General features: G+C 57.3%; 1 protein-coding gene across 6 annotated transcripts in view; it reads right to left on the bottom strand.

Annotated features, from left to right (window-relative positions):
• Positions 1-24,962, bottom strand: part of SYNGAP1 (synaptic Ras GTPase activating protein 1) — a 59,134-nt gene that overhangs the window by 25,574 nt on the left and 8,598 nt on the right. For 4 of the 6 annotated variants that reach the window (XR_012648475.1, XM_075016409.1, XM_075016410.1 and 1 more), the window contains exons 3-8: positions 24,526-24,631; positions 8,244-8,341; positions 7,385-7,506; positions 3,117-3,270; positions 2,636-2,734; positions 1,502-2,056 (exon numbers count right to left, since the gene is read on the bottom strand). Coding sequence is in view for 5 of the 6 variants with exons in the window: in XM_075016409.1 (XP_074872510.1) it covers positions 1,502-2,056; positions 2,636-2,734; positions 3,117-3,270; positions 7,385-7,506; positions 8,244-8,341; positions 24,526-24,631 (1,134 nt within the window). In the remaining variant the exon portion in view is untranslated. Of the gene's footprint in view, positions 1-1,501; positions 2,057-2,635; positions 2,735-3,116; positions 3,271-3,567; positions 3,621-7,384; positions 7,507-8,243; positions 8,342-17,969; positions 18,084-24,525; positions 24,632-24,962 lie in introns of those variants that run through there. The other 2 variants (XM_075016412.1, XM_075016413.1) reach the window with 2 other exon arrangements.

The raw sequence follows: 24,962 nt of genomic DNA, 5'->3' as shown, positions 1-24,962 counted from the left end.
GTTCAATGATAACTGTTCGGCTGCATGCATGTGCACCTCCTGTGTGCTACATTTGCTTTGCATGAGTAGCCAACACAGCAGACTCTGAGGCAGTCCCCAAAACCAGACAAGCATCAAAGGCACCAGGCCAGGTGTAGTAAGATGCCGGCCTATGCCCATATAGCATAGGCTTGGTTTGAGGCTTAAGACCTAGCAACAATGGACAAAACATGGCTAAGAGCAAAGCTAACCCATGAGCAAGAGGCAGGCCTCTGCTAACCGGGCTGAGTGTACAAAACGCTAATTGGTAATCAGCTCAGGTGCAGAACAATAATTGGTACAGTTCACACATTGAAATCACAAGTACCACCAGCTCATTTAAAAAAAAGGCCTTGGTACCTACCCTGCACAGATACAGACCTAGGCTCAGGAAAGGGTCTAAAAACGACAGCATGATGGATAAGAAATGATCTAACTAAACCACAAGGTACAAGGTAACTGGTGGTATCAAAGTAGCACCAGAGGGTGATGACCTGACAACGTCAGCAGCGAGGTACTTTGTTTGTACCTGTATATAATGTAGTACCTGAGGGGGTGTCTTTGTCTGACCTAGGGTGGCAGTGGAATTCCCACTGACTGGGTCAGTCCATTGGTGTAGATACGGATGTGCAGTGGATCAGTAAAGTATACTTGACAACTGTTTGTACCATGCTTGGCAATAAACCCTGGCCGGGCACCTTTGATCTGCAGCTGGTCTGTGGTCTTTGGGCAACCTTGCAAGGTCTGCTGCGATTATTGGACCCACACCATTGAACATGCACACAAGCAGCCCTCTGGTTATCTTCAACAGAGCCAGGGACCCACGAGGACACGACAGCAGTAAAACCACCAAACTACGCCAGATTTATCGTACCCGAAGCACAGAACCAAGCTCCCTAGGTCACGTCTACAGTCATTACAATGGACTCAGCTCAGTCACTGCCCTTTCGCTGGACAAGGACAGCTCCCTCAGGTACATTTTTACATAGGTACAAACAAGTTAAGCATCACTCCTGACTTATCAGACATTGCCTAGATGTCACCCTTTATCTTGCACAGGGGGTTCAGTCACTCTGTTGTGCTGTCAATTTAGGCACTGTCCTGACCGTGGGCTGGTACGTCTGTTATCTGGGGGGAACGGGTTGGTAACCAGATTTTCCCTCACAAGGCGCCTCTGGAACATGCTTCCAGCCGGGGCCTAGTACCACTCAGTGTTTTACACTGTTAATCCTGCTCACGCCAGACACTGTTAACAGGGGCTTGCTTCTTGCTCACAGCTTGACTTTGCTCTTGATTAGCCAAGTCTTGTCTTTCACTGACCAGGCCTCCGTCTCCCACCAAGCTGTGGTACACGGGCTTACACTTCAGGCCCTCACCTCACTAGACCTCCCAAGGTTTCTTCCGGTGCTGGGATTCTATGCCCGGAAGGAACTGCTGGGAGCTTTGTCCTCCCCCCCTCTTGCTGACACTCACTGCCCTGTACCTTGGCTTTGCCAGTGCTCTGAAGGATGTGCACCAGCGCACAGGCCACTTCCTCCTTGCTCTTGACACTCAGCACTGGCTCCAGCACGGCGCACAGCATGCGATAGTTGTTGGTCACATACTCTGCAAACTCCTTGTACAGCTCCATGGGGAGGATACTCATGGTCTGGAAGCGGCTCTTGACGCGCACGGCAGGGCAGCCGGCCTTACTCTTGCTCGTGCTGGGCTGGCTGAGCGGATACCACTGCTCGGCAAAGTGGCGCCCTGTCACGCTGGCAATGGGGATGCTGACCATGCCCACGTAGTTGCTCTTGTCCTTCTTGCGCTTCTTGTCGGTGTCCTTGTAGACATGCAGGCGGATGGTACGTACAGCCGGCAGGTTGTTGAACTCAAAGTGTTCACCCCAGAAGACATTGTCCGTGCGCATCTTGCTGGTGGTGCGGGCATAGAGCATGTCATCCAGGCAGAGCTCACAGTAATAGCGCTTCTTGGGTGGCAGGTCACGCGCCTCGATGATCCACAGCTTGAGTACATTGTCCACACGCCGACTGTTGTCCTGAGGACACAGTGAGACAAGGATGGGCTGGGTGTTACCCTGGGGGCAAAGTGGTTAGACTGGAGGGAGTACCGGGTGTTACCCTGTGGGGCTGGGTGTCACCCCGAGAGGGGTACAAGGATTTAGATGGGGCATGGGGGCTGGGTGTTATCCTGGAGGCAAAAGGATTAGAGCAGAGGGAGTACTGGGTGTTACCCTAGGTGGAAACGGGTTGGATGGGGCTCGGGGGCTGGGTGTTATCCTGGGGGCAAAGGGTTTAGACAAGGGGTCAGTCCTACGGAGCATAAGAAGGTTGAGCGCAGGCTGGCAGATCAGGATGCAGGCTGGGATAAGTGCTCTGCGAGAATGAACAGCTGTGACAGGCTCTCGGGCTCTGCAGCCCCAAGCAGACGTGACTCCTGAGAAGCAACCGTGGAAGGAGATAGAGAAGACAGGGCAAATGTGGAGAAAGAGAGACATGGGTGTGCCCATTTTCCTTGGCCAGCAGGGAGGGGCAAGTGGACCTAGCCTCCGGCCCTTTAGTTCTCCTGCCACCCCTGTCCTCCCAGCTTCAAGGAGGGCTCCTGTGCCCTACAGCACCTTGTTGGGTTTCACGGCCCGCTGAAGGTTCTCGATCCACTTGTCACGCTCAGCGGCTGAGCGACATGCAAAGCATTTGGTGCCAGATGCTGTGGTGACCTGAGGAAGAGAATGGGGAGCAGCTGAGCAGGGCCACAAGTCACTTCTGCAGTCCCTGTTGGGGTGCCCAGCTGCACACCCTACTCCACTCCCAGAGCCAGGGGAGAGCCCAGGTATCCTGGTTCCCTGCCCCCTGCTCCCCACCTCCTGCCAGCTCCCTCTCCCCTTCCAGAGCTGGGAGAGAACCCAAGCATCCTGGTTCCCAAGCTTGCCCTACTCTAACCACTAGCCCCCATTCCTCTAACAGAGCCAGGCGAGAACCCAGGCACCCTGGCTCCCAGACCCCTGCTCTCACCCACCAGCACCCACTCCCCTTCCACAGCCAGGCGAGAACCCAGGCTCCCCGGCTCCCAGACCCCTGCAGGTGCTAAGGCCCAGACACCTCAAAGCAGAACTCCTGGCCCAGGATGCTGCTGTGCACAGGTTTGATGATGGAGTCCTCATCCAGGTTGAGCTCCAGGGCCTCGGCCGCACTGCTGGGGCTTAGCAGCGACTCGTGGGAGTGCGACTCCTTGAAGCTCTGCATGAGGCGGGCTCTGCAGGGGAGAGGAGCTAGTGAAACGGGAGACTTGCGGGCCTGATCTCATGTCACTAGAGTGAGTCCGTCCCGTGCACGCGAGGTCAAACAGTGAACCTGGTGCCATGACACAAGCGTGGGACAGGGAGAGCGAGGGGGTGACTGAGATGTGGGCTCTGAAGCTGCTGGGGGTGGGGGCAGCCAAGCTAGGGGGCAGAGGTCCTACAGCCTCCCAGGATGCGTGCAGAACATGCCAGACTGTGGCCATGGCACTGGTGAGACTGCACAGACAGCTAGTGCCCGGGGTAGGGGGTACCTGGACTTCAGCCATGGGAGGGGCCCTAGAGACAATTCTGCACTGCCAGGGGTCTGGACCGCAGAACAAGAGAGAGAGAGAAAGAAAGAGTCAGAGGCACGCACTGATTCCCCAAGGGAAGGGGCTCCCTCAGGGACCCTGGTGTCACCTGGGGAGGCTGTGACCCACAGGGAAGTCATAGGGCATCTGCATATACATCTGAACAGGGTCTGGGGGCCAGCACCATTACCCCCATTCCAGAGCAAGAACTGAGACCCAAAGAGGGAAAGGATTTACCACCCGCATCTCCTGCCCAAATTATACTAGTCTCTGGCTTCCAGCCCACGACTCCTGGCTTCCAGCCCACTGGACCCAAACCTCTGGATCCTCTGAGCCATGGGTACAAGCCAGGAGTCCTGGTTCCCAGCCCCCCTACCCACTAGACCCCTCAAACCCCTGGATCCTCCCAGCCATGGGTATAACCCAGGAGTCCTGGCTCCCAGTCCCTGTGGATGCCCCATGCTGGCGAGGACACACAAGGCAGCCCCCAGCTGGTGCAGGTGAGCACCCGCCCCCAGCCGATTATTTTTAGCACCCGAGCTGCGTAAGCAGAGAGGCCCCTGCGTCTCCGGGAGGCAGCGACTCAGAGCTCGGCTGGGCTCGGCTCTGCCGTCACTGGAGCAGAGTGGGGGCGGGTGAAGCTAAAAATACTCACCCGGCCAGGCAGGGACGTGCCAGCAGTGGGCCTGGGGAGGCAGGCAGAGGAGCCCTGAGCAGGCCAAGGGGAACCCAGACAGGGGACAGGGAAGAGAATGGGGAGAGAGGGAGCCTGGAGGGCACACACAGGGAGGGAGAAGCTCAGGTTGGTCAGGGAGGCAGGTTTGCAAGGGAGGAGATGCCTGGGCTCAGGCAGAGGAGCCAGAGACAGGAAATGGAGAAACCCAGGCAGGGGAGGGTGCAGGGCACCCAAGGACACTTGTGGAGCCAGTCTCTGGGAAACTGGGCTAGAGGGGTGGGGGAGCCAGGAGTCCAAATTCCAAGACAGCTGCACCTTGCCTAGCTGGGTCTGAAAAGGGGAACAGATCACAGGAACTCTCCATGCCCCCATTCACATGCCTGCCCCTCCTACACAGAGACCCACGCAGCCCTACAAGTGCTTGAGATGCAGCCACCTCTGGGCTCGGGCAGTGGGACTAAAGACACAGCAGGAGAGAGGCCAGCCAGGCAGGAGAACCTCGTACCCAACCAATACTCCAGCAAGGCTCCTGGGTGCCCACATTTGGCTAGGGAACTGAAGCCCATATCCCGTGCGTCTCCTTCCCCTCCCTGGAACAAACCGGCCCACCCCTGACACCTAAGGGAGTGCCCCCAGCCCCTTCAGCACAGCACTCTATCGTGCCACATGGGGGAGGCGTGCACCCCCTTCCTTTCCTTTGGAGCTCTCTCTTGGGCTGGCCTGGGGGAGATGCAAAATTCTATGACTAGCAGGGTTCTTTGACGTCTGCCCTCCCAGCTGCACGCTGCCAGAGACCCATCCCAGCCAGTGCCTACAGCACAGCTTCAAAGCAGACAAGCCAGGAGGGCTATGTGAGGTGCACAGGTGTGTGCATGTCATGGGGTGACTTTCTTCCCACTGTAGCCTGGGGCTCAGCCTTGCTGGGTCCTGACAGGGAAATCTCACAACCCTGGGTCACTACGTGCCGTACGCAGCACAGTCTGTCACTGGCTTTAACCTCACAGCCTGTCTGTCTCAAGCACACACTGACTCACATGCACCACACCCACTTGGGTCCCTGCTCACACCTGCCCAGCTTGCTGCTCTGCCCCACGGGTCCTGCAAGGACTCCTGGCACAGGGCAGGAACCTGGGCTGGGGGGCAGGGAGGGGTCCAGGCCAGGCTTTAGCAGCCAGGGAGGCAGGACGAGTCAGGCCAGGGCTGGGATCTCTGCCAAGCTGGCTCCGGCTCCTGGCTCCCAGCTCCCACCCACCACCTCCGGCTATAAACAGCGCCCGGCACCCAGAAGCACCACTTCCGCCTCCCAGCCCCGCTTCCCCAGCTGGCAGCTCCCCCAGTGGCTCCCTGTCGCCCCTCCTGCACACCCCATTCCCACCCCCACACTGCTGCTGCCCCACACCTCCAATCCTGCTCCCCCACTAGCTGCTGCCCCCACACCCTCCCTCCCCACTGGCTGCTGCCCCACACCTCCAATCCTGCTCCCTTGCTGGCTACTTCCTACTCCCCAACTGACTGCTGCCCCCACACCCCCACTCCCGCTCCCCCCACTGGCTGCTGCCCCCACACCCCTACTCCTGCCCCCCACCCCACTCCCACAACCCCACTGGCTGCTGCCCCCACACCCCCACCACCCCAACTGCTGCCTGCCGCCCCCCCACTCCAACCACCAATGCTCCCGCTCCCACTCCCACTCCCACTCCCAACACCGGCTGATTCCTGCACTCCAGTCCCACCCTCACACTCAACTCCCACCCCAAGCTACCTGCCTGCCTCCCAGACCCACTGGCAGCTTCCCATGGCCATCGGTGGCTCCCTCCCACACCATTCCCCCAACCTCCTCCTGCACCCCCACTCCTGCACCCCTGCTGGCTGTCTCTCGCACCCCCACTCCCGTCCAACCCCGCAGCTTCCTCCTGCACCCCCATTCCTGCCCCACTCCCTAATACCCCCCGTTTCCCCCTGCACCCCCATTCCTGCCCCTCTGCTGGCTGTCTCCCATATCCTCACTCCCTTCCACCCCCCAGCTTCCTCCTGAACCCCCACTCGTGCCCCTCTGCTGGCTGTCTCTCACACCCCCACTCCCTTCCACGCCCCCAGCTTCCTCCTGCCCCGCCTTCCTGCCCCTCTGCTGGATGCTTCCCACACTCCATTCCAACTCCCAACTCATGCTGGTTGCCTCCCACACTCCCAGTGGCTGGGCTTCCCCACCCCCATTCCATCCTCCCCACTGGCTGCACCCGATTCCTACCTCCCACCTCCCCCCATGGCCACAACCTTCTACTCCCAGGCCCTCTTTGGCTCTTCCCACACCCACTTCAGCCCTATTCTCCCCATTGGCTGCGCGCACCCCTCTTTTCACTCCCCCATCCCCAGTGGCTCCCTTTCTATCCTGCCATCCCCATTCCCCTCACTGGCTGCCTCTCCTCCCAGCTGCCCCCACTACACTAACTTCTCTACCTTGTCCAGCTCCCCCACGCCCATCCCTACCACCAGCTGCCTCACCCCCTGTGCCCCACTCCCCATGGCCAGCTACCTCCTGCTCTTATTTCCTCCATGCCACCTCCTCCCTCTGCCTTCTTCTCACCTTGGGCTGCCTTGAGGCCACACTGCTCCAGCCTCTCTCCCCCCTCCCCACCTTCCTTCCCTAGGCCTGGCTCACCCTGTATAACCTGCTGCCCACAAGCACATCTCAGACGGACTCCAGCATCTTCAGAGAGGCAGAGGGGGACAAGGTACAGTTCCCTAATCCCCACACCACCAGAGAATGGATCAGAGGGGACATTCCCCCACTGAGGCCACAACAACATTATTAATAAAGCCCCCAGCTACCTGCATGTCACTCTGCACGCTGCTGTGGAAGTGGGGAGGAAGGGGCTGCAGGGGCTGGTAATGCAGAAAATGCCTTGAGATGCAACTGCCTCTGCTGAGGGGGCACCCGCTCCCATGTGCGACAAAGAGAGTTGACCATGAACGTGCCTGGAACTGAGGGCCCCAACCAGGGCATTGTGCTGGGCAGGGCCTGTACCTCAGAGTCTCATGCTGCACTGCTGTGGTGCGAGAGCTGGGGTATGAACTGAGGTGGCAGATGGGGCTCTCATTCACCTGTCATGGTCGGCACTGCGGAACCGGGGCAGGATCTGGCGGAAGCTGCTGGTCCGGTCAAGTTTGGGCTGACTCTTTGTCCGTTTGATGGAGCTCTTCAACCGCCGGCTCAGAAAACCCTGCTGAGGGTGGGGAACAGACAGAGTGACACAGAGGCCATGGAAGGAGTCACAACACCTGAGTTTCAGTGCCGGCCTTGGGAAGGAAATGGGATCCAGTGGGTTGGAGGGACTGGGAGCCAGAACTCCTTGGTTCTCTCCCCAGCTCTGGCAGGGAAAGGGGTACTGGTGGGTGGGGGAGGGCAACTAAGAGCCAGAACTCAGGGGTTCTTTGCCTTGCTTGGGGAGGGAAGAAGGATCTAGTGAGGAAAGCGGCAAAGCGAGGGGCAGGGGGTGTTGGTAGCCAGGACACCTAAGTTGTTTGCCTAGCTCAGGGAGGGCCGTGGGTGCTGGTGGGTTGTGGGGGAGCTGGGAGCCAGGACTTAGGTGCTCTATCCCTGTCTCTGGAAAGGGAATTAGGGCTCCCCAGCTCTAGCCACTCAATCCTGCAACCCTCTAAGAGAACAAAGGCATTTCAGTGTATTCAGGAAGTCCAGGATATCTGCCCTGCTCTCCTGTTCTGCAGAGCCTAGCAGGGTACAACTAAATGCAACAGCCCAGCACAGAACTGGATGGGCAGGGCAGGGCATGAGTGCACAGGAAAGAGCTGCAGGAAGAGGGGGCAGTGAGTGTGATGGAGCATTTCTGAGTGTCAGTCCTGCTGGTGTGTGTGAGAGTGAGAGTCTTGGGGGGTATGAATCAGTAAGTAGAAGTGTCCATGCAGGGGTGACTGAGCATCTCCCTGTATGAAGGTCTCTCACCGAGGGCCGGAATGGGGGTGCCGGGGGTGCGTCCATGTTGATGCTGTATTGCTTCCCTGCAGGGACGCTCTTCCTTCGGGAGCGGCTGACGTGATGATCTGAAAACAGGAGATCTGGTTACTATGGAAGGCTCGGAGCTCCACACAGGGGCCCCAGTCCAGCCCATTCTGAAATGAGCATAACCAAGACTCCAAAGGGAACCTCAGCATCTTATAAGCACTACACACAGCTCAAGGACTAAGACATAGGGCCTCTGCCCTGCAGACTGTGATCTGGCCCCAGGGACTGGCTGGCTCAGGGGGCAGGGAATGGGACAGGGGGTCTTTCCCCTCTTGGGGAGCTAACTCTGATCCAGCCCTAGAGCAGGGACTGGCTGGCTCAGAGGGAGCAGGGAATGGGACAAAGGGTCTTTCCCTCTGTGAGGTGCCAGCTCCTATCTGGCCCCAAGGGGGCACTGACTGAAGGGACAGGGAGGTTCAGGATGAGCCCATCCCACAGCCTTCGAAGCCCAGGTTCTAGGAGTGCGGGGCAGCACAGGTTCTGCCAGCATCAGAGCAGAGACATCCTCCTCCATATGCGAGCATGGCAGCCAGGCCTCCTGCATTCTAGGCAGGGGCCTAGGAGCCAAGGTGCCTGGGTTCTCTCCTCAGCCACATCTTTCTCCATGCTCTATAGGTGCTTGAGGTGTCGTCTCCCTCACTTGTACTAGGCCTGCTATTGAACTAAATCCCTGAGGGAGCTGCAGGGTCACGAGTACCAAGGAGAGACAGCCAACACCCAGTGCTCGAACTTCACTTGCTCCCAGCACCACAGAGACCTGCACTGTGACCCCCCCCAATGCTTAGACCCCCCACCCATGCCTCCCAGCCCCCTACTTCCCTTGCAGAGGCAGGGATGGAGCCCACTGGCCTGACCCCCTCTCTCCATAACCTACTCCAGGAACAGATAAAACACCCCGCATGTGCCCTGTCATCAAGTCACACCCATCCATGCCAGGTGACTGCCAGCACCACCTAAGCCTGCCCCCACACATCACAAATTTCAGGGGGACTCAGGACAGTTCTGGTCAGGCGAAGTGGCTTCACCCCCAAGCTAGATTCCACAAAGCCTGTCCCCAAGTGTGGCAGTGGGCACAGAGGGGCCACCTTACCAGCCTCCCACAACACTGCAATAATGAGAGTGGGAGATTCATCAGCTCATTAATCCTCAGGCAGAAGTGCTGGAAACCAGGGCGGGGGTTGGGGGGAAGCTGTCCAAGAAGGCAGAATTGCAACAGGGCGTGTGGTGGATGGGTGTCAGTTCCAGTATACAATCCCTAGGCTGGAAGCTATATGGGTTGTGATGCAGTCCTGGAGGGTGGTAAGGGAAGTGTGTCTGGGGGGTAGGTATGCATGACTGGGGGATCAGTGGGGTGTTGGGGAGAGGCATGCATGAGTAGGGAAGTTCAATGGGGTCTTGGCGTAGGCACAAATGAGTGGGGAATAAATGTGGTGTCTGGGGTCAGCACCCATGGGTGGGGCAGCTTAGTGGGATGTTGAGGTAGGCACCCACAGATGGGGCTCTCCGTGGGGTGTTGGGAATATGCCCCCAAGCATGGGGCTCAGTGGGGTACGCACCCATGGGCAGGGCTGATTGTAACTGAGAGGCTCAGCAACTTATTCTTCATCTTACACTTTAACTGACCCAGCTACTGCCCCAACAAAACCCAGAAGTCTGGTCTAGTGGCAACCAGTAGTTGTGATGCTTCAGAAGGGGTCTCTCCCCAGGCAGGCAGGGCTGGCCCCACTGCCCCAGGGCAGCTGTGCTGCAGCTAGTGGGGCAGGGGTCTCTCCCCAGGCAGGCAGGGCTGGCCCCACTGCCCCAGGGCAGCTGTGCTGCAGCTAGTGGGGCAGGGGTCTCTCCCCAGGCAGGCAGGGCTGGCCCCACTGCCCCAGGGCAGCTGTGCTGCAGCTAGTGGGGCAGGGGTCTCTCCCCAGGCAGGCAGGGCTGGCCCCACTGCCCCAGGGTGGTGCTAATGGCTCCGCTTCATCGGAGGGGTGGACATCCCCTGACACCACATTGCTCCAGGGCACCAACTAAGAGTTGCACTGCACTGAGAGGCAGGGGCAGCAGGGGGCTCTCCCCCTGGCCTCAGTGCTCCAGGGCAGCACTAGGAGGCTGTGATGTGCTGCACAGAACAGGGTAGGAGTCCTTCCTCCAGTCACAGTTTGATGCCCAGCTGAATTAGTTTTGTCTCCCTTCACAGAGCAGGCTTGGCTGTCCTCTGCTGTGTTACTGCCTGGCTGTTCTCTGGCTGACATGCTCTGCCCCAGAGGTGGTCGCACTTGTGGGGGAAGAGAAGTAGCCTCACATGCAGTTAGTAACAAGCTCCTCTCGGACTGAAAGGGTTCAACCGGGAGCTGGGAACACACTGGCTGTGCCAGCTCAATGCAGCCTCCCCCGCTCCCAGGGACACAGGGAGGGGAGGTGGAGACTGTGGCTCCCCCAGCCCCTCTGCCTTTTCTGTGAAAAGCCCTTGGTTACAGCAGCCCAGCCAGAACCTGCTCCTCCCCCAGCAGGTCTCCATGGAAAACACCCTGCCATTTCCCCTCTGATGCTAGCTCATTAACAGGGAGGGACAGCAGCACCAGGAGGGGGTTGCAGCTGTTCCCCAGCATTTCTACAGCATCCAGCACCTCAGGATCCCTTGCCCAGGACTAAGACACAGCCACCTCTGGGGTGGGGCATGGGGGCTTTTCACACAGGGATGCCTCACCCAGTGCTGAGAAGCAGTCACCTCTGGGGTGGAGGGGAACAGGAGCTGTTCATACAGGGATCCCTCACCTGGTGTTAAGATACAGCTGCCACAGGGGTGGGACTCAAGGCCATTTATAAAGAGATTCTCTCCCTGGGGCTGAGAGGCAGCCCCGTCTAGGATGGGACATCAGGAACTTGTCCAGGATGACAGGGATATCAGAGTCCAGAAGGGCCCTGCCTGCACTGGGGCCGACAGGTGCCTTAGATGCTGCTATCATTAGTGACAGGTTCAGCCACCTTTGCAGATGAAAGTTGTGCAGTAGCTTGTCCATCACCAGGGTTCTGCAAGACATCAAGTTCCCCAGGGCTGGGACACATGGGCAGCATCAGCGCCCAGAGCTATGGGACACATCTCACACCAGGCACACGTGTAGCACTGTGGAGTGCTGGGCAGTTACCAGTTCTGCCACAACCTGTCTGTGTAATCCTGGGCCAGGCACTAAGTCTCCGTCTCCCTATGTAACACACCCAGAATGGCCCAGCCCTGCCCTGTCCCACCCCACAGGGGGTGTTCTGGATTCTGAGCTGCACCAGTACTCTGGTGCCACAGGGCAGATCAGGCCCCAAGACAAAATGTAAATGTCTGGGAGACCATCCAGGAGTCCTGACTCCTCTTCAACTCCATCACTGCCTGGCTGTGGGGGCAGGAAAACTGGGGCTATGTGGGATTTTGGTTGCCTTCCATTGCTCCCATGCTCAGGACTGCTGTTGCTCTTCCACTAGTGATATTAAACCCTGTTTAACTGGTAGGTTTAGCCAGTTAACCAATTTAAAGTGGGGGCCCCTGAGGAGACTGCTCCAGCCCCCAGGATGGAGTGGCCTCCCCAGCTGCTACCTGCCCACCCGTGGCACACTGGGGACTGGCACTACTCCAGCCAGGCTGGAGCACCCCCACCCGCAGTGGCCCCACAGGGCCAGAACAACCTCCTGCCCGCAGTGGGTGGGAGGCTGCTCCTGCTCTTGCCCCGACCAGTCAACCAATAACAAACCTACTTCACACAACCTGAGGTCTGGGGACATTGCTGTGCGTGTTTGTGGCTGTCATCGCTCCATGGCCCTGTGTTCTGATCCCAGCTCCCTGTCAAGCTCCACAGGCAGGGGCCAGCACCGGCGCCACCCAGCCCGGTTGGGATGGCGGGGGGACACAATCGTGCCAGGAGTTGCCTGCGTCCTACTTTCCCTGCTCCGTGACTCACGCAAGCAATTGATCCCTGCATGGAGCATGGCCGCTGCTGACATGGGGTTACCAATGCACACACATTCCTCACGCCTGATTCGCCTCACACCTGAAGCCCTGAGAGCCCTTTGTAGCCATCAACCGCTGCAGAGCTTTTGTGTCCGCCTCTGAAAATAGACTGGAAAGGTAGGGGGAGGGTGTGGAATGGGACTGAGGGCCATCGCACATCGCAGACGTCAGGGCAGGCTGTGAGTGGAGACTGAGGGATGTGGGCAGAGCAGAGGGGCTCACGGTGGGCAGCAGGGGGCTATGGGTCAGGAGTGAGGGGCACCAAAGGGTGAGCGAAATCCAAGGGCAGAGCTGTGGGAGAGAGAGGAAACATGTCTTTGGGCAGCAGAGTCTAATGCTAATTCAACACTTTTCTTTTATAAGCACGTTTTCCTGATGCTACCTGCCCTTGCAATCACAGGGTGGGGGGTTACCTCTCCTAGGCCCCACTCCTCACTAGGTCAACATTCTGGGGGCAGCCCAGCTGCATTGGAGCGTGTCCATCAGGAAGCAACCGTGACAGAGTGATCGGCAACTGATGGACAAGCAGGCTGGGAGGCTGCAGGGAGCATGTGAATGAGAACCAAAGGGAAACAATTAGTGTCAGAGAGACACTCCACTCCCATTAACCCTTCACTTCTGCCCAATACTACCAATGAAGACAATATTACCCCCAGAAATCCCCCACCATCCATGCCTACAGATAGATCACTCTGTCCATCCCTGGACAGATGCCTCATTCATGTCTCCAAGCCCACCATACTTTCCCATCTGTCTTGCAAAGATGTAGCCCTCATTGTCCATCATCTCTCAGTAAATGTCTGTCCAGCACGAGACTTACAATACTCCATTCATACACAGCTTGCCGGGGCCCTCAGCTCTCATCCCTATGTTACAAGTCTTCAGACCTACAGGCACCCTTCCAGGCATCCCTGTACACCCCTCCAATGCCGCCTGCCTCCACCCATCACCATGCGCTCTCCTTCACACATCTCTCTCTCCCTGTGCGTACACAGTTCTACACATTCATCCCTGTACACCCCTCCAACACTGCCTGTCTCCATACATCACCACACGCTCTCCTTCACACACATCCCTCTCCCTGTGAGTACACAGTTCTATACATTCTTCCCCATACAACCCTCCAACACCACCTGTCTCCATCCATCACACCCATTTTTCTCCCCCCATGCATACACTGTTCTGTAAATTCCTTGCTGTACACCCCTCCAACACTGCCTGTATCCATGCACAGCCCTCCATCCGTCACTACACCCTTTCAACCACACACATCTTCCTCTCCATGTGTGCACCATTTTAGCCATTCATCCCTATGCACTTCTCCAATATTGCCTGTCTGCATACATCACTATGCAATCTCCTCCACACCCATCTCCCACTCCCTGCGCATGCATGTTCTATCAATTCATCCCTGTGCACCCTTCCCAACGCTGTCTGTCTGCATCCACAACCCTCCATCCATCACCACGCACATCCATCCTCCACACACATCTACCACACTCTCTGTGTTCCTTTCCAGCTATTCATCCCTGTACACTCTACAGAACCATCTGACTCCAGGCACAGCCTTCCATCCATCAGCACACGCCTCCTTCTCTCTCTCTCTCTCTCTCTCTCTCTGTTTCTCACACACACACACACCTACCTCTCCACGTGTGTGCACAGTTCTCTCCATTCATCCCTGTACATCCCTCCAATGCTGCATGTCTCCCTATCACCTCTACTCTCTCCACACCCATCTACCTCTCCCCGTATGCACCATTCTGTCCATTCATCCCTGTACACCCTTCCAACATCCCTGTCTGCATGAACAGCCCTCTATGCATCATCTCATGCGCTCCTCCACACCCATCAATTGCTCCCCATGTTTACACTGTTCTATCCATTCAACCCTTTACACCCCTCCGAAACCGTCTGTCTCCATTCACCACCACGTACTCTCCTCCACACACATCTATCTCTCCCTCTATACACCATTCTATCCATTCACCCCTGTACACTCTTTCAACACTGCCTGTCTGCATGCACGTCCCTCCATCCATACCATACGTTCCGTTCCACACACACCTACCTCTCCCTGCGTGTGCACAGTTCTCTCCATTCACCCCTGCACACCCCTCCAACGCTGCCTCTCCTTCCATCACCAGGTATTCTCCTCCACACACACCTACCTATCCCTGTGTGCACCGTTCCACCCATTCATCCCTGCACAACCCTCCAAAGCCGTCTGTTTCCATCCATCACCACGTATTATCTACCTCTACCTGTATGCACCATTCTATCCATTCATCCCTGCACACACCTCCAACACTGCTGGTGTCCATGCACAGACCTCCATCCATTCCATACGTTCCGTTCCACACACACCTACCTCTCCCCGTGTGTGCATTGTTCTCTCCATTCATCCCTGCACACCCCTCCAACGCTGCCTCTCTCTATGCACAGCCCTCCATCCGTCACCATGCGCTCTCCTCCACACATCTACCTCTTCCCATGTGTGCACCATTCCAGCCATTCATTCCTGTCTTCCCCTCCAACACTGCATGTCTGTATGCACAGCCTTCCATGCATCACCACACACTCTCCTCCACACCCATGTACCTCTCCCTGTGTGCACAGTTCTATCCATTCATCCATGCACACCCCTCCAACACCGCCTGTCTCCATCCATAGCCCTCCATCCATACCATATGCTCCCCTCCACCCTCATTTAACTCTCTGCTTTAGCCCCATACACCTTTCCACTGTTACCTATCTCCAAGCACAGCCCACTACCATCAGTCTCCTTCACACTCATCTACCTCTCCCTCCACACAGCCACCTTTCCATCTCTCACCGCTCTACACACCCCTCCATACATCCCTCTACCACCGGTTCAACCCTTCTATCCATCCAGCCTAACACACACACACCTGTATCCATCCATTCCTTCAGTCACCCCGCTCTGCCAACTCCACCACCACCATCCTTCCCTGCTGTCCAGTCACCCCAGCCACAGTAAATTTCCACACAGTAAAGTCCCATTCCACACAGGCAGGATCCATCCACATGAAGTCAGTAGCAGAACAGGCAGATGAGATGGGGGAACCTTTTCCAGGCTAGAGCCTTACCCCTCCCTCCAGATCCCCAGCATCCCTTTGCTCTGTCACCCTAGCTAGTGGACCCTAAACTGCAGTCTTCTCCCCTCTCCCCAAGCAGAGAGAGGTCTCCCCTAACCTCTGAAAGAAGACAGACGTGACAAGGTAAAAGCTGCTTCCACATGCCAGACCATGCACATGCCTGCCAAGCTTCCCTCTGCCCCCCGGGATTCCAGCCCCAAGTATAGCTCTGCAAGATGGGAGCATTGCCATCTCCCCCACCCCACAGAGCGCTTTGGCCAGCATTCCCCCTGCACACTGCCCAGAGGACCACCAGCTGCCTGGAGAGGAGGCCGGTTCCAGCAGGCTCTGCATGGGGCTCCCCATTCTAGCAAGGTAAGGGCAGAGTTAAGGAGTGTGAGCCCCTGTGAGCTGGGGAAACAGCATCTTAGCACTACTTCTGCACTGCGCAAGCCCCAGAAGACTTTGGAACACCTCATGGAGAAGACACAGCAAATCCCAAGGGGGATCAGAGGTCATATGGGGTGAGGCAGAGAACAGAGGTGACTTGAGGTTGGGAAGGAGTAGAAGGCAGCAGGGAAAGGACATCCCTCAGAGATGCATCCTCAGCCCATCACTTGGGCTGAGACTACAGACCCGAGTTGCCCCCAACTCAGAGCTGCATGGGGGTACAACCTAACTGACAGCCCCCTTTCTCCTCCCCCAAACTGCAGCTGCCTGAGTCTGCAGCAGCCAGCTTGGGGACACTAACACAGAACCCTGGAGAAGTGAGTGGAAGGTCTGGGGATGAGCCAGGACTGGGCAAAGTGAGCTATGCTGGGGGGTTCCCCGTCTCTGAGCCACACTCTACAAACACACCCCTGCAGGCAGCTCCAATCCCACCCAACAAGCTCCAGGACAAGCAACCCTAACCCACAGAACAGCCCCACCCTAGGTACATGCTCCATCTCCCCAGTCCAGATCCCTGACAACTGGCCTGGCAGCCCAGACACTGTGGCCAGGTACATCCACAGCCTCCCTCCTCAGTTCTGCTACATATTCCATACTCAACATAGGGATGCAGCTGCCTGTGGGGTGGAGCTCTGGGGCTGGGCATACAGGCACACCTCAAAATGCAGACACCTCTGGGTCTGAACATAAAAGATGCTCAACAGCAACATGACACAGCTGGAACAGTAAACAAAAGCTCACTCCCAAACAGAAAAACCAGTCAGGGAAGAGTGACCCCCTACCTTGGCACTGCCTCTCCCCCCACTCCCAGACAACCTGAAACGCATGGGGCAGTGGGGACAACAGCCACAGTAAGGGAGGGCACTGCAAACTCCTTCCCACCAGAACAGCTGCTGCTCCTGGGGAAGAGGCCAAACTCCCAGGCAGAGTCCTATGGAACCCACAGCCCTGCATGTGCCACCCTATGTCCAGCAGCACTACATCACCTCTGGACATGTGAGCTGCTCCAGCCCTCATCCCACATTGCAGCAGCTACACCCAGACACAAAGCCACATCATACACAACCCCATCCCAGACCTATACACCAACACATAGCTAAAGCCAGGCACACAACCCTATGGAAAAAGGAATCCCCACAACCCTCTACAAACCACACACAGAGACACAGCTCTGTACATCTTGTGCACACGTGCATGCATGCACACACACAAGTAGAGGCATAGCTCTAACCACACACAACTGTATACCCCCCCCCACACACTAACAGACACACATGCAAGATACATTTAAACACATATACCCTATGCACATGGACACACATACACACTGGAGCAGCAGAGCTGCCACTTCAGTGAAGCCAGAAGCAGAAAGGAAATGTGAATGGGATGAGTCCCCCGGGCCCCCCCCCCCCCACACACACACAGAGGGAGGGGAATAAGCAAAAACACAGCAACACAATTGCACACATTAGCATGCTATTACAGGGAGGACACAGTCACACACAGACATAATCCTACTGACATACAATTGCACATGGAGACGCACAAACACATTGACAGCCAGTGGTACACAACCCTACACACACCCACACAGAGATACAGAGACAGACAATTTTACCAGCCCACAGATAGAAACACACATACTTTGAATACATACTGAAATGGTCACACATTCATGCATGCACACTCAGCCCCATATATGCTCACCAGCATGTACTTAAAAAACACACAACCCTCCAAACACATCCAGACAAAAGCGTGCACACGCACAGAACCCTACAAAGTAACACACACTGAGTGGCTATCACACACATGCACTGACATATGCATACGCTGACAGCCACAATTACATGGTCTTGCACATGCCAACATGGCTGCACACATACACTGCCTGGCCACACACACTCTGACAATCACACTCAAGCCCCCCCTTGCACACAGACACAATTGCAGCACTTTCTCCAGCTGCCACACGTACATCCCACGCACACCCTGGCACTCTCACACAAGGCTGACATGCACAACCCCGAGCAGTGACACACCTCATGTTGACACGCTAACACCGTTGCACACGCGCCCTTGCACACGCAGCCGCTCGCCCCCGCCTCCTACGCGCCACCCGCGCGCGCCGCTCACCTGGGCCCCGCGCCCCTAAGCGGCGCCGCGGCGGGCCGGCCCCAGCCCCATGGCTGCGGCGCGGGTGGCGGGGGCCCGGCTGCTAGCGCCCCATGCCCGGGCCCCGGCACCTCCGCAGCAGCGGCGGCGGCGCGCGCGCGGCTGGGCGGCTCCGGCCCGGCCGCCTCCCCCAGCCCGCACGCCGCGCGGTTGCTAGGAGACGCGCAGCCGGCCCGCGCGCCGCTTAACCCCTGCGGGGCCGGGGGGCTCCCGCCGCCCCTACTCCGCCCCGCGCGCACCGCCCACGCGCCCGCCCCGCCCCTCACCCCCGCCCCGCCCGCGGCCCCCCAGTCCAGTCCAGTCCGACTCCACACGCAGCCCCACCCCAGACCCCCGCATCCTACCGCCCCACCGCATCCTACCCTCCCCCCGCAGGCCTCTGCTCCCCCACACCCCCCACCCAGTGCCCCGCACAGGCCCCTGCTACCCCCACAGGCCCTCTGCTTCCCCTTTTCCCTTGCTGCTCCCCCCGCACCCCCCACCCAGTGCCCCCTGCAGGCCTCTGCTTCTCCCCATCTTCCCCTACTGCTCCCCCCGCAGGCCTCTGCTTCCCCATCTTCCCCTGCTGCTCCCCCAAACAGACCCCCACCGGCCCTCTGCTTCCCCATCTTCCCCTGCTGCTGTCACTGCACCCCCACCCAGTGCCCCCCTGCAGGCCTCTGCTCCCCCTCATCTTCCCCTGCTGCTCCCACTGCACCCCCCACCCAGCCCCTCCCCCCACAGGCCTCTGCTCCCCTCATCTTCCCCTGCTGCTCCCACTGCACCCTCCCACCCAGTGCTCCCCTCATCTTCCCCTGCTGCTCCCACTGCACCCCCCACCCAGTGCTCCCCCCAGGTCTCTGCTCCTCCCCCCCCAATCTTCCCCTGCTACTATCACTGCACCCCACAACCAGTGGCCCCCACAGGCCTCTGCTCCCCTCATCTTCCCCTGTTGCTGTCACTGCAGGCTGTCATCTCCCCCACCCAGCCCCCAGCTCAGAAGCCCCAGCAGACCCTTCCCTCTCACATTCCCCCCCCACACAGCTGCCCCCCCCACTCCCTTCCCTCAGACAAGGCAGGGCCCCTCCTCCCACCATGCACCCACATGCACACACACACACACACACACACACACACACACACACCAGCCCCTTGACAACAGCCTGCAGCCAACCCCTTTCCAACATATCCCTGCTCAAATCACGCCCCCCACCCCAGCAGCTTGGGACATGCCCCATTACACCAAAGGAACAGACTAAGGGCTAGGACGGCAGGGCACGAAAGGTGGCCGGAGCTCTGGCAGACCAGGCAAGTGAAACTGGGGAGGGTAGCATGACAATGGAGGAGGACAGAGCTATAGGGCAGCAGAGGGGAACATGGGTGCATTTAACAGGGAAGGAGCTGGTTGAGGAAAGGCGGTCAAGAGATGGGGGGAACCACAGGTGCATTCAGTGGGACATCTTGGACAGTAGTAGTGGGAAGTTGAGGGAGCCTGGTGATGGGGGTCACAAAAGTCTGTAAGTAGATCTGTGGAGGGGTTGGGGTAGAGATGCAGGAAGGACATCCCAGCTGTTTCCTGGGTGAATCCAAGGGGATTCCACATCTGCTTTGTCCCTACCCCACACATGCCCTCAGCTGTCTGCATCCTGGCCCAACTCCTCACCCCACAAACCACACCCCACATCACTAAATCATCCCAGCCTTAAGCCCATCCCCTCCTCTAGTGATAACCTATAGCTCCACTCCAGCCTGGGACCCTTCCCCCCCTTGACCCAGCTCCAAACTCCTCAGGGCCCCCCAAAAATTCTCCAGGGTACTTCACATTGCTTCAGCGAAGCTCCTGCTGCTGTGGGTATGGAAAGCCTAGCAATGCTTTCCAACTGCCTCCAGAAGTATGGTTTTGAACCACAAACTAAACTGCTACAAACCCATGGTTAACACCACAGAAGCAGCCACACAACCAAAGCAGCACTGGCTTCACTAACCCAATGTAAAAGCCACTCCAGTAGGCCAAGTGTTCTCTCCGCACAAGGGGTGGGTTTACATCCCGCTTTCTCTTTGTAGGATCCTAGCAGGAGCAAGGCCTGGGTACTTTTCACTGGGCTGGAACAACCAGACCTGGTCAGCCCAGCACCCTCACACCCTGGGTGCATCTTCCCTTGGAGAAAACTGCTATGAACTCAAACTAATCTACCATGCCAGCCTATCCAGGGTAGGAGAGAGCAGGTATTGGCTAATAACTAACATGTTGGAAAAGTCTCTGCCTGTAACCACAAACTCAGGCCAAAAGGTTCTCTCCAGCCAGGTGAAAATGTTAGTGTCAACAGGACAAGTGCAGTTTCAGTCTGTAAATGCGGACATATGTAACAAGATACATGCATACTGGAGAAAAAAATAAAAACAAGCAGCAGTTTTATTAAATTAGCTAGGCCAGGACAGAACAATACCAGACTGGGCAACTCAGGGTTTAAAGGGATTTCAGAACTGCAGGTTAAGCTCAAATTGCCAGAGTGCCAGGGTTGAACACACACTGAGACCCATGTGAAAAGCCAAGGGCCTGGGTCTTCACTGATACTTTACCCCAGTGCACTCAGGTTAACAACACATCTTTTTTGCTGTCAAAGCAGAGGTTTAGGATTGGCTAATGTACTAACTTCTGAAACTAGGCTACAGAGGCATATGCAACCTCACCTGCAGACATGGCCTTAGGGCAAACACTCCCCCATCACAATTCCTTCGAGGCAAAGGTCACACATGTTCAGCTTCTGCCTCAGAATTCATTACTGCCTTCATCAGCTTCAGTTCAACTAACCTGGCAAATGTTACCAATTAATCCAAATCTCTAGCCTGCCCGAAACATCACCCTTCCCCCCGCAACCTTAACGCCTAGATCCACACCTACATAATCCAATCCCCTTCCTGCAGGGGATATTCCTCAGGCCTAGCCTAACCCCTACTTTTACCCTCCTAACCTTAAAACACACTTACTCCTTACTGCCTACCCTTATCCACCTGAGTCCTGCTCCCTAGCCCCTCTGTCATACCTCACCCCAAATCCCTTCCCCCTGCCTTCACCCTAACTCTCCCCTACCAATCCCCATGTAAGGCAGCTCACTGGTGCGCACAGCATGGCCTGTGGACCCTGGAGAGAAGGAAGGCAGAGGGCAGGCAGTAGAGGATTAGGGGAGAATCAGCCTTAAGAATGGAAGGCAGATTGGAGCAGATGAGCAACCCCAAAGAAAGGGCCAAGCCAGCCATACATACCTCAGCCCAAGAGCTCCAAGAGGTTCCACACTAGAGTTAGCAGCATCACTGCCTGGACGGAAGTGATCCCAGCAACACTGCAAGGAACCAGCAGGGGTTGGTCTCCCTGTCAGCGCTGAACCCTGTGCAGCACCAGAGGGCACTGTGCAGCAGACAGTGGGGCAAATGCTGCACAGCCCCAAAAGGGCACAGCAGGGGGCGCTGCACTGCACGGTCCCAGATGGGTGCTGGGGCTGTATCATCCCCACGGCAGCGACGCTGCGTCACCTCCCTTCATCTCTCCTTGGGGTTTCCATGGAAACCTTTTAAGCCAACTTCTCAGGGAGACAAAATTCTTTTTTTAAACGCAGAGAGGAAAGGGGGAAGGGGGCATGTCAGTCCTCGTGGGACTCAGGGGGCCCCAGCCTTGGGCTGTGGAGGTTGGGGGGGGGGGCTGAGGAGTCAGGAAGGTAGGCACAGGACACCAGCCTGACTACTCCAGGCTCTAAAGGGCTATAGGGTCTAGAGATGGGGCAGGGGTGTGCTGGGAGACAGGACCCCTCAGTTCCATCCCCAGCTTGGGGCTGGGGGGGATATGGGACTGGGGTCTATTGTGTTAGAGTGGAAGTGCTGGGGGTGGGGGCTGGGAGCCAGGATGCCTGGGTTCCATCCTCAGCTCTGGGAGGGGAGTAGGGTTGGGAGCCAGGATTACAGGTTCCAGCCCCACCTCTGGGAAGGAACCCTGCAGCTTGGTACCCACCAACCCCACCCAGAGGCAGGGAATATCACAGAACCACAGGCCAGCATTTCTGTCAAAGGGGTTCCCCTAGCAACTGTAGCCAAGCACCCGTGCGTGCTGCAACTCAGTCAAGCTGGTTATTATGGGATAGTTCTTGCCTCCTTGGCATGGCACCAGGCAGCATGGGCGGGGGGGTGCGGAGACAGTGCAATCCAGCAGGCTGCAAAAATGGACAGAGACCCCAATCCTCCCATAACAACCACAACCTCCACAGTATGACACACACACCCCCAATCCATCCCATGCTGGCTGACACCCCCTCACTCTTCCCAGCCAGACCTCCCCAACCTCAAGTGTGCCAACATCCCATAGAGATCCCCCACACCAGCCAGCACTCCCTCTCTCATCCCCTCACACACCCCCATTTCTTCTCCTATAACAGCCAGCACCTGCTCCCCAAACTGGCACCCTCATTTCCCTTCCACATAGGAATCCCCATTTCCCTTCCCACAACAGCCAGCACCATCCCCCAACCCCCCCATACTATGCCACACCACTGCCTTGTTCCCACAGAGGCCCCCCCACACACACAGCCCCCAATACCAGCCAGAACCCCTTCCCCAGCTGCACACCACCACCCCCGGCCCCCCATACAGGTGAATAGCACAGCCTGAAGCATGGGAAAGGAAGGAACAGTATCTCTGTGGGGGTGCCATATGGCCCTGGGAAGTGCATTCTGGGAGCATGGGAAGTAGCCAGGTTCACTTGGGAGAAGACACTGGGTTAGAACGAGTATGGACGGGGAGGACCTGACTCACTGTCTCCCACTCCCCACAGCTGTCCCATCACAAAGCTACCTTGTTCCGAGAGCAGGAGCTCCATCCAGTCAGGGCCAAGAGCCACTGGCTTACTGGTGAAGAGAGACACAGTGACAATGACTCCCTGGCAGAATTGGGGGATAGAACCCAAAAGTTCTGGGGCTTACAGCCCCCACCCCACCCACTGTATCCCACTTGTCCCTGCTTCCCTCCCCAGTCCATGGAACAGAACCTGGGACCCTCCAGAGCAGAGTGAGGAATATTCAGACAGGGCTGTTTGAAGACACACAGGAGCACATACCATTTTCAAATTGAAGAAATCATCATCTCAAACTAAAATTTCGCCATGGGGCCAGGTTCCACAGCAGGGGACATAATCTAGGGCCTACCAGGAATGTGGGCGATTTGCTGTGCACCAAGTGTTGTGGAGCCTTTGAATTACTGGATCCATCAAGGTTCTGCTGTTAGATCTTAAAGTGATTTTTCTTCCTCACAGAATCTTCTGAGGCTGGGGATCTAGGAAGTTTGTTTCACTGAAATTCCCTGGGGACCAGGCACCATGGCTCATGTCCCACAAGATCTACTGGTCTTCAGGCACTATGGACACACTTCACCTCTGAATCTCTAGCAAAGGTGAGAGTAAGCCAGTGTTCCCCAGGCAGCATTTAGGGAGGGACAGCACTCAGGCAGCAGGGTCCCTGCTGCCCTGGGACACAGCAGCTGGCTTTAGTGGCTCTCTGACCTTAGCTTGCCCACAGACCAACAGCCCCGTCGTGGCTCTTGCACATCATCACTCTCCCTACACACCCACTCACCTCCCTGCTCTGGCTCCTACACAGCACCCCTCTCCAGCCCCGTGCTCCTGTCCTGACTCTCACACAGCCCCTCCAATCCCGCACAGACCCACCCCCCTTCTAGTTCCTGCCCAAGTCTCCTCCCCCCACCCCCCAATCCCAGCAACCCTGTGGGGGGTTGCAATAAGACAGTACCTGTAAGAAACGGAAGTTACTTTCACCCTGGTCTACAGGGCACGAACGTTCCTTGATGGGAACAGTTGCCGCTGTGCAGCCCATCATGATGGGATCCAGTTGGGCTGCGTATCTGCAGTCTTAGGACCATTGGGTGCCATGGGAGACCTCTCAGCAAAATCTCGTGTATGCCAGGTACAGAGAGGATCAGACACCACAGAGTATGGTGGCTATGGGATCAAGTGGAACTCATGTGGTACCTTGGAGGGATGGGGGACTTCAAGGCACATGTGCCTGTGGGATCTCAGGGGACCAGGCACTGGGGGATGAGGGGGTGACACTACAAAGTGACCGTTTCTGTGGGATCCAGATGACATTTGCTGTGGAAACAACTGGAGTGAGTAAGTACCCGGGAGTGTGCATCTGTGGGATATGGCGGCATGATGAGGCAAACCCCTGTGGGATCTATTTGAGGAGCACCTGTCTAAGGGAGTGAGCACTTACTTCTGCATTTGCACAGGAACTGGGTACCTGGGGCATGTTCCTGTGGGATCTGGAGAGGACAAGTAGGATCGACTTGGAACTGGGTGCTAGAAGGAAACATGTTCCTGTGGGGTCAAATGGGTTCAGCCCCAGAAGGTGCTGGCTAGTCACACCCTGCTGCACCCCTTCCAAACTTCAGCTACCCACCACAGGTGGGACCCCCCCCCCAACCTCCATGGCCACACCCCAGCAGGGCCCGCACCCTCCAGCCTCTGCCACCTGCCTACCGTGCTCAGGGTGGGGCCGCCCCTCCACAGGGACGCTGACCGTGCGGCGCAGCAGCTTGGTCCGGCAGGGTTCACTCCGCCGTTCCCTCATCAGCAATGGGTGTATCTGGGATGGGGGATAGAGAGATGGCAGTTAGTACTACCCCATTCCAGTCTCCCAGCATCCCAGGGGCCCCAGCTATCAGTCAGGGTAAGAGGGCAGAGATCAATGACTCTCTTCCCTGAAGCCGTCCAGGTGTAGATTTATCCCGTGGTGGTGGGGGGAGGATAGGGTGCCATATGACCTCAGGGGATCCAGGCTCCAGAGCACCCAGCATCAGGCCTGCAGTCCATCCCCAGAGGAGCTCAGCCCATGCTCAGAGCTGTGGAGACCTCTTGGCTGAGGCAGGTCTAGGCCCAGGAGGGAAGTCTCAGCCCTGGCTGACAGGACACAGGGA

This window comes from Carettochelys insculpta, chromosome 22, assembly GCF_033958435.1.
Source record: "Carettochelys insculpta isolate YL-2023 chromosome 22, ASM3395843v1, whole genome shotgun sequence".
NCBI classification, from domain to species: Eukaryota; Metazoa; Chordata; order Testudines; family Carettochelyidae; genus Carettochelys; species Carettochelys insculpta.
Note: the sequence above shows the minus strand (reverse complement) of the source record. Positions and strands in the feature narration are given on the sequence as shown.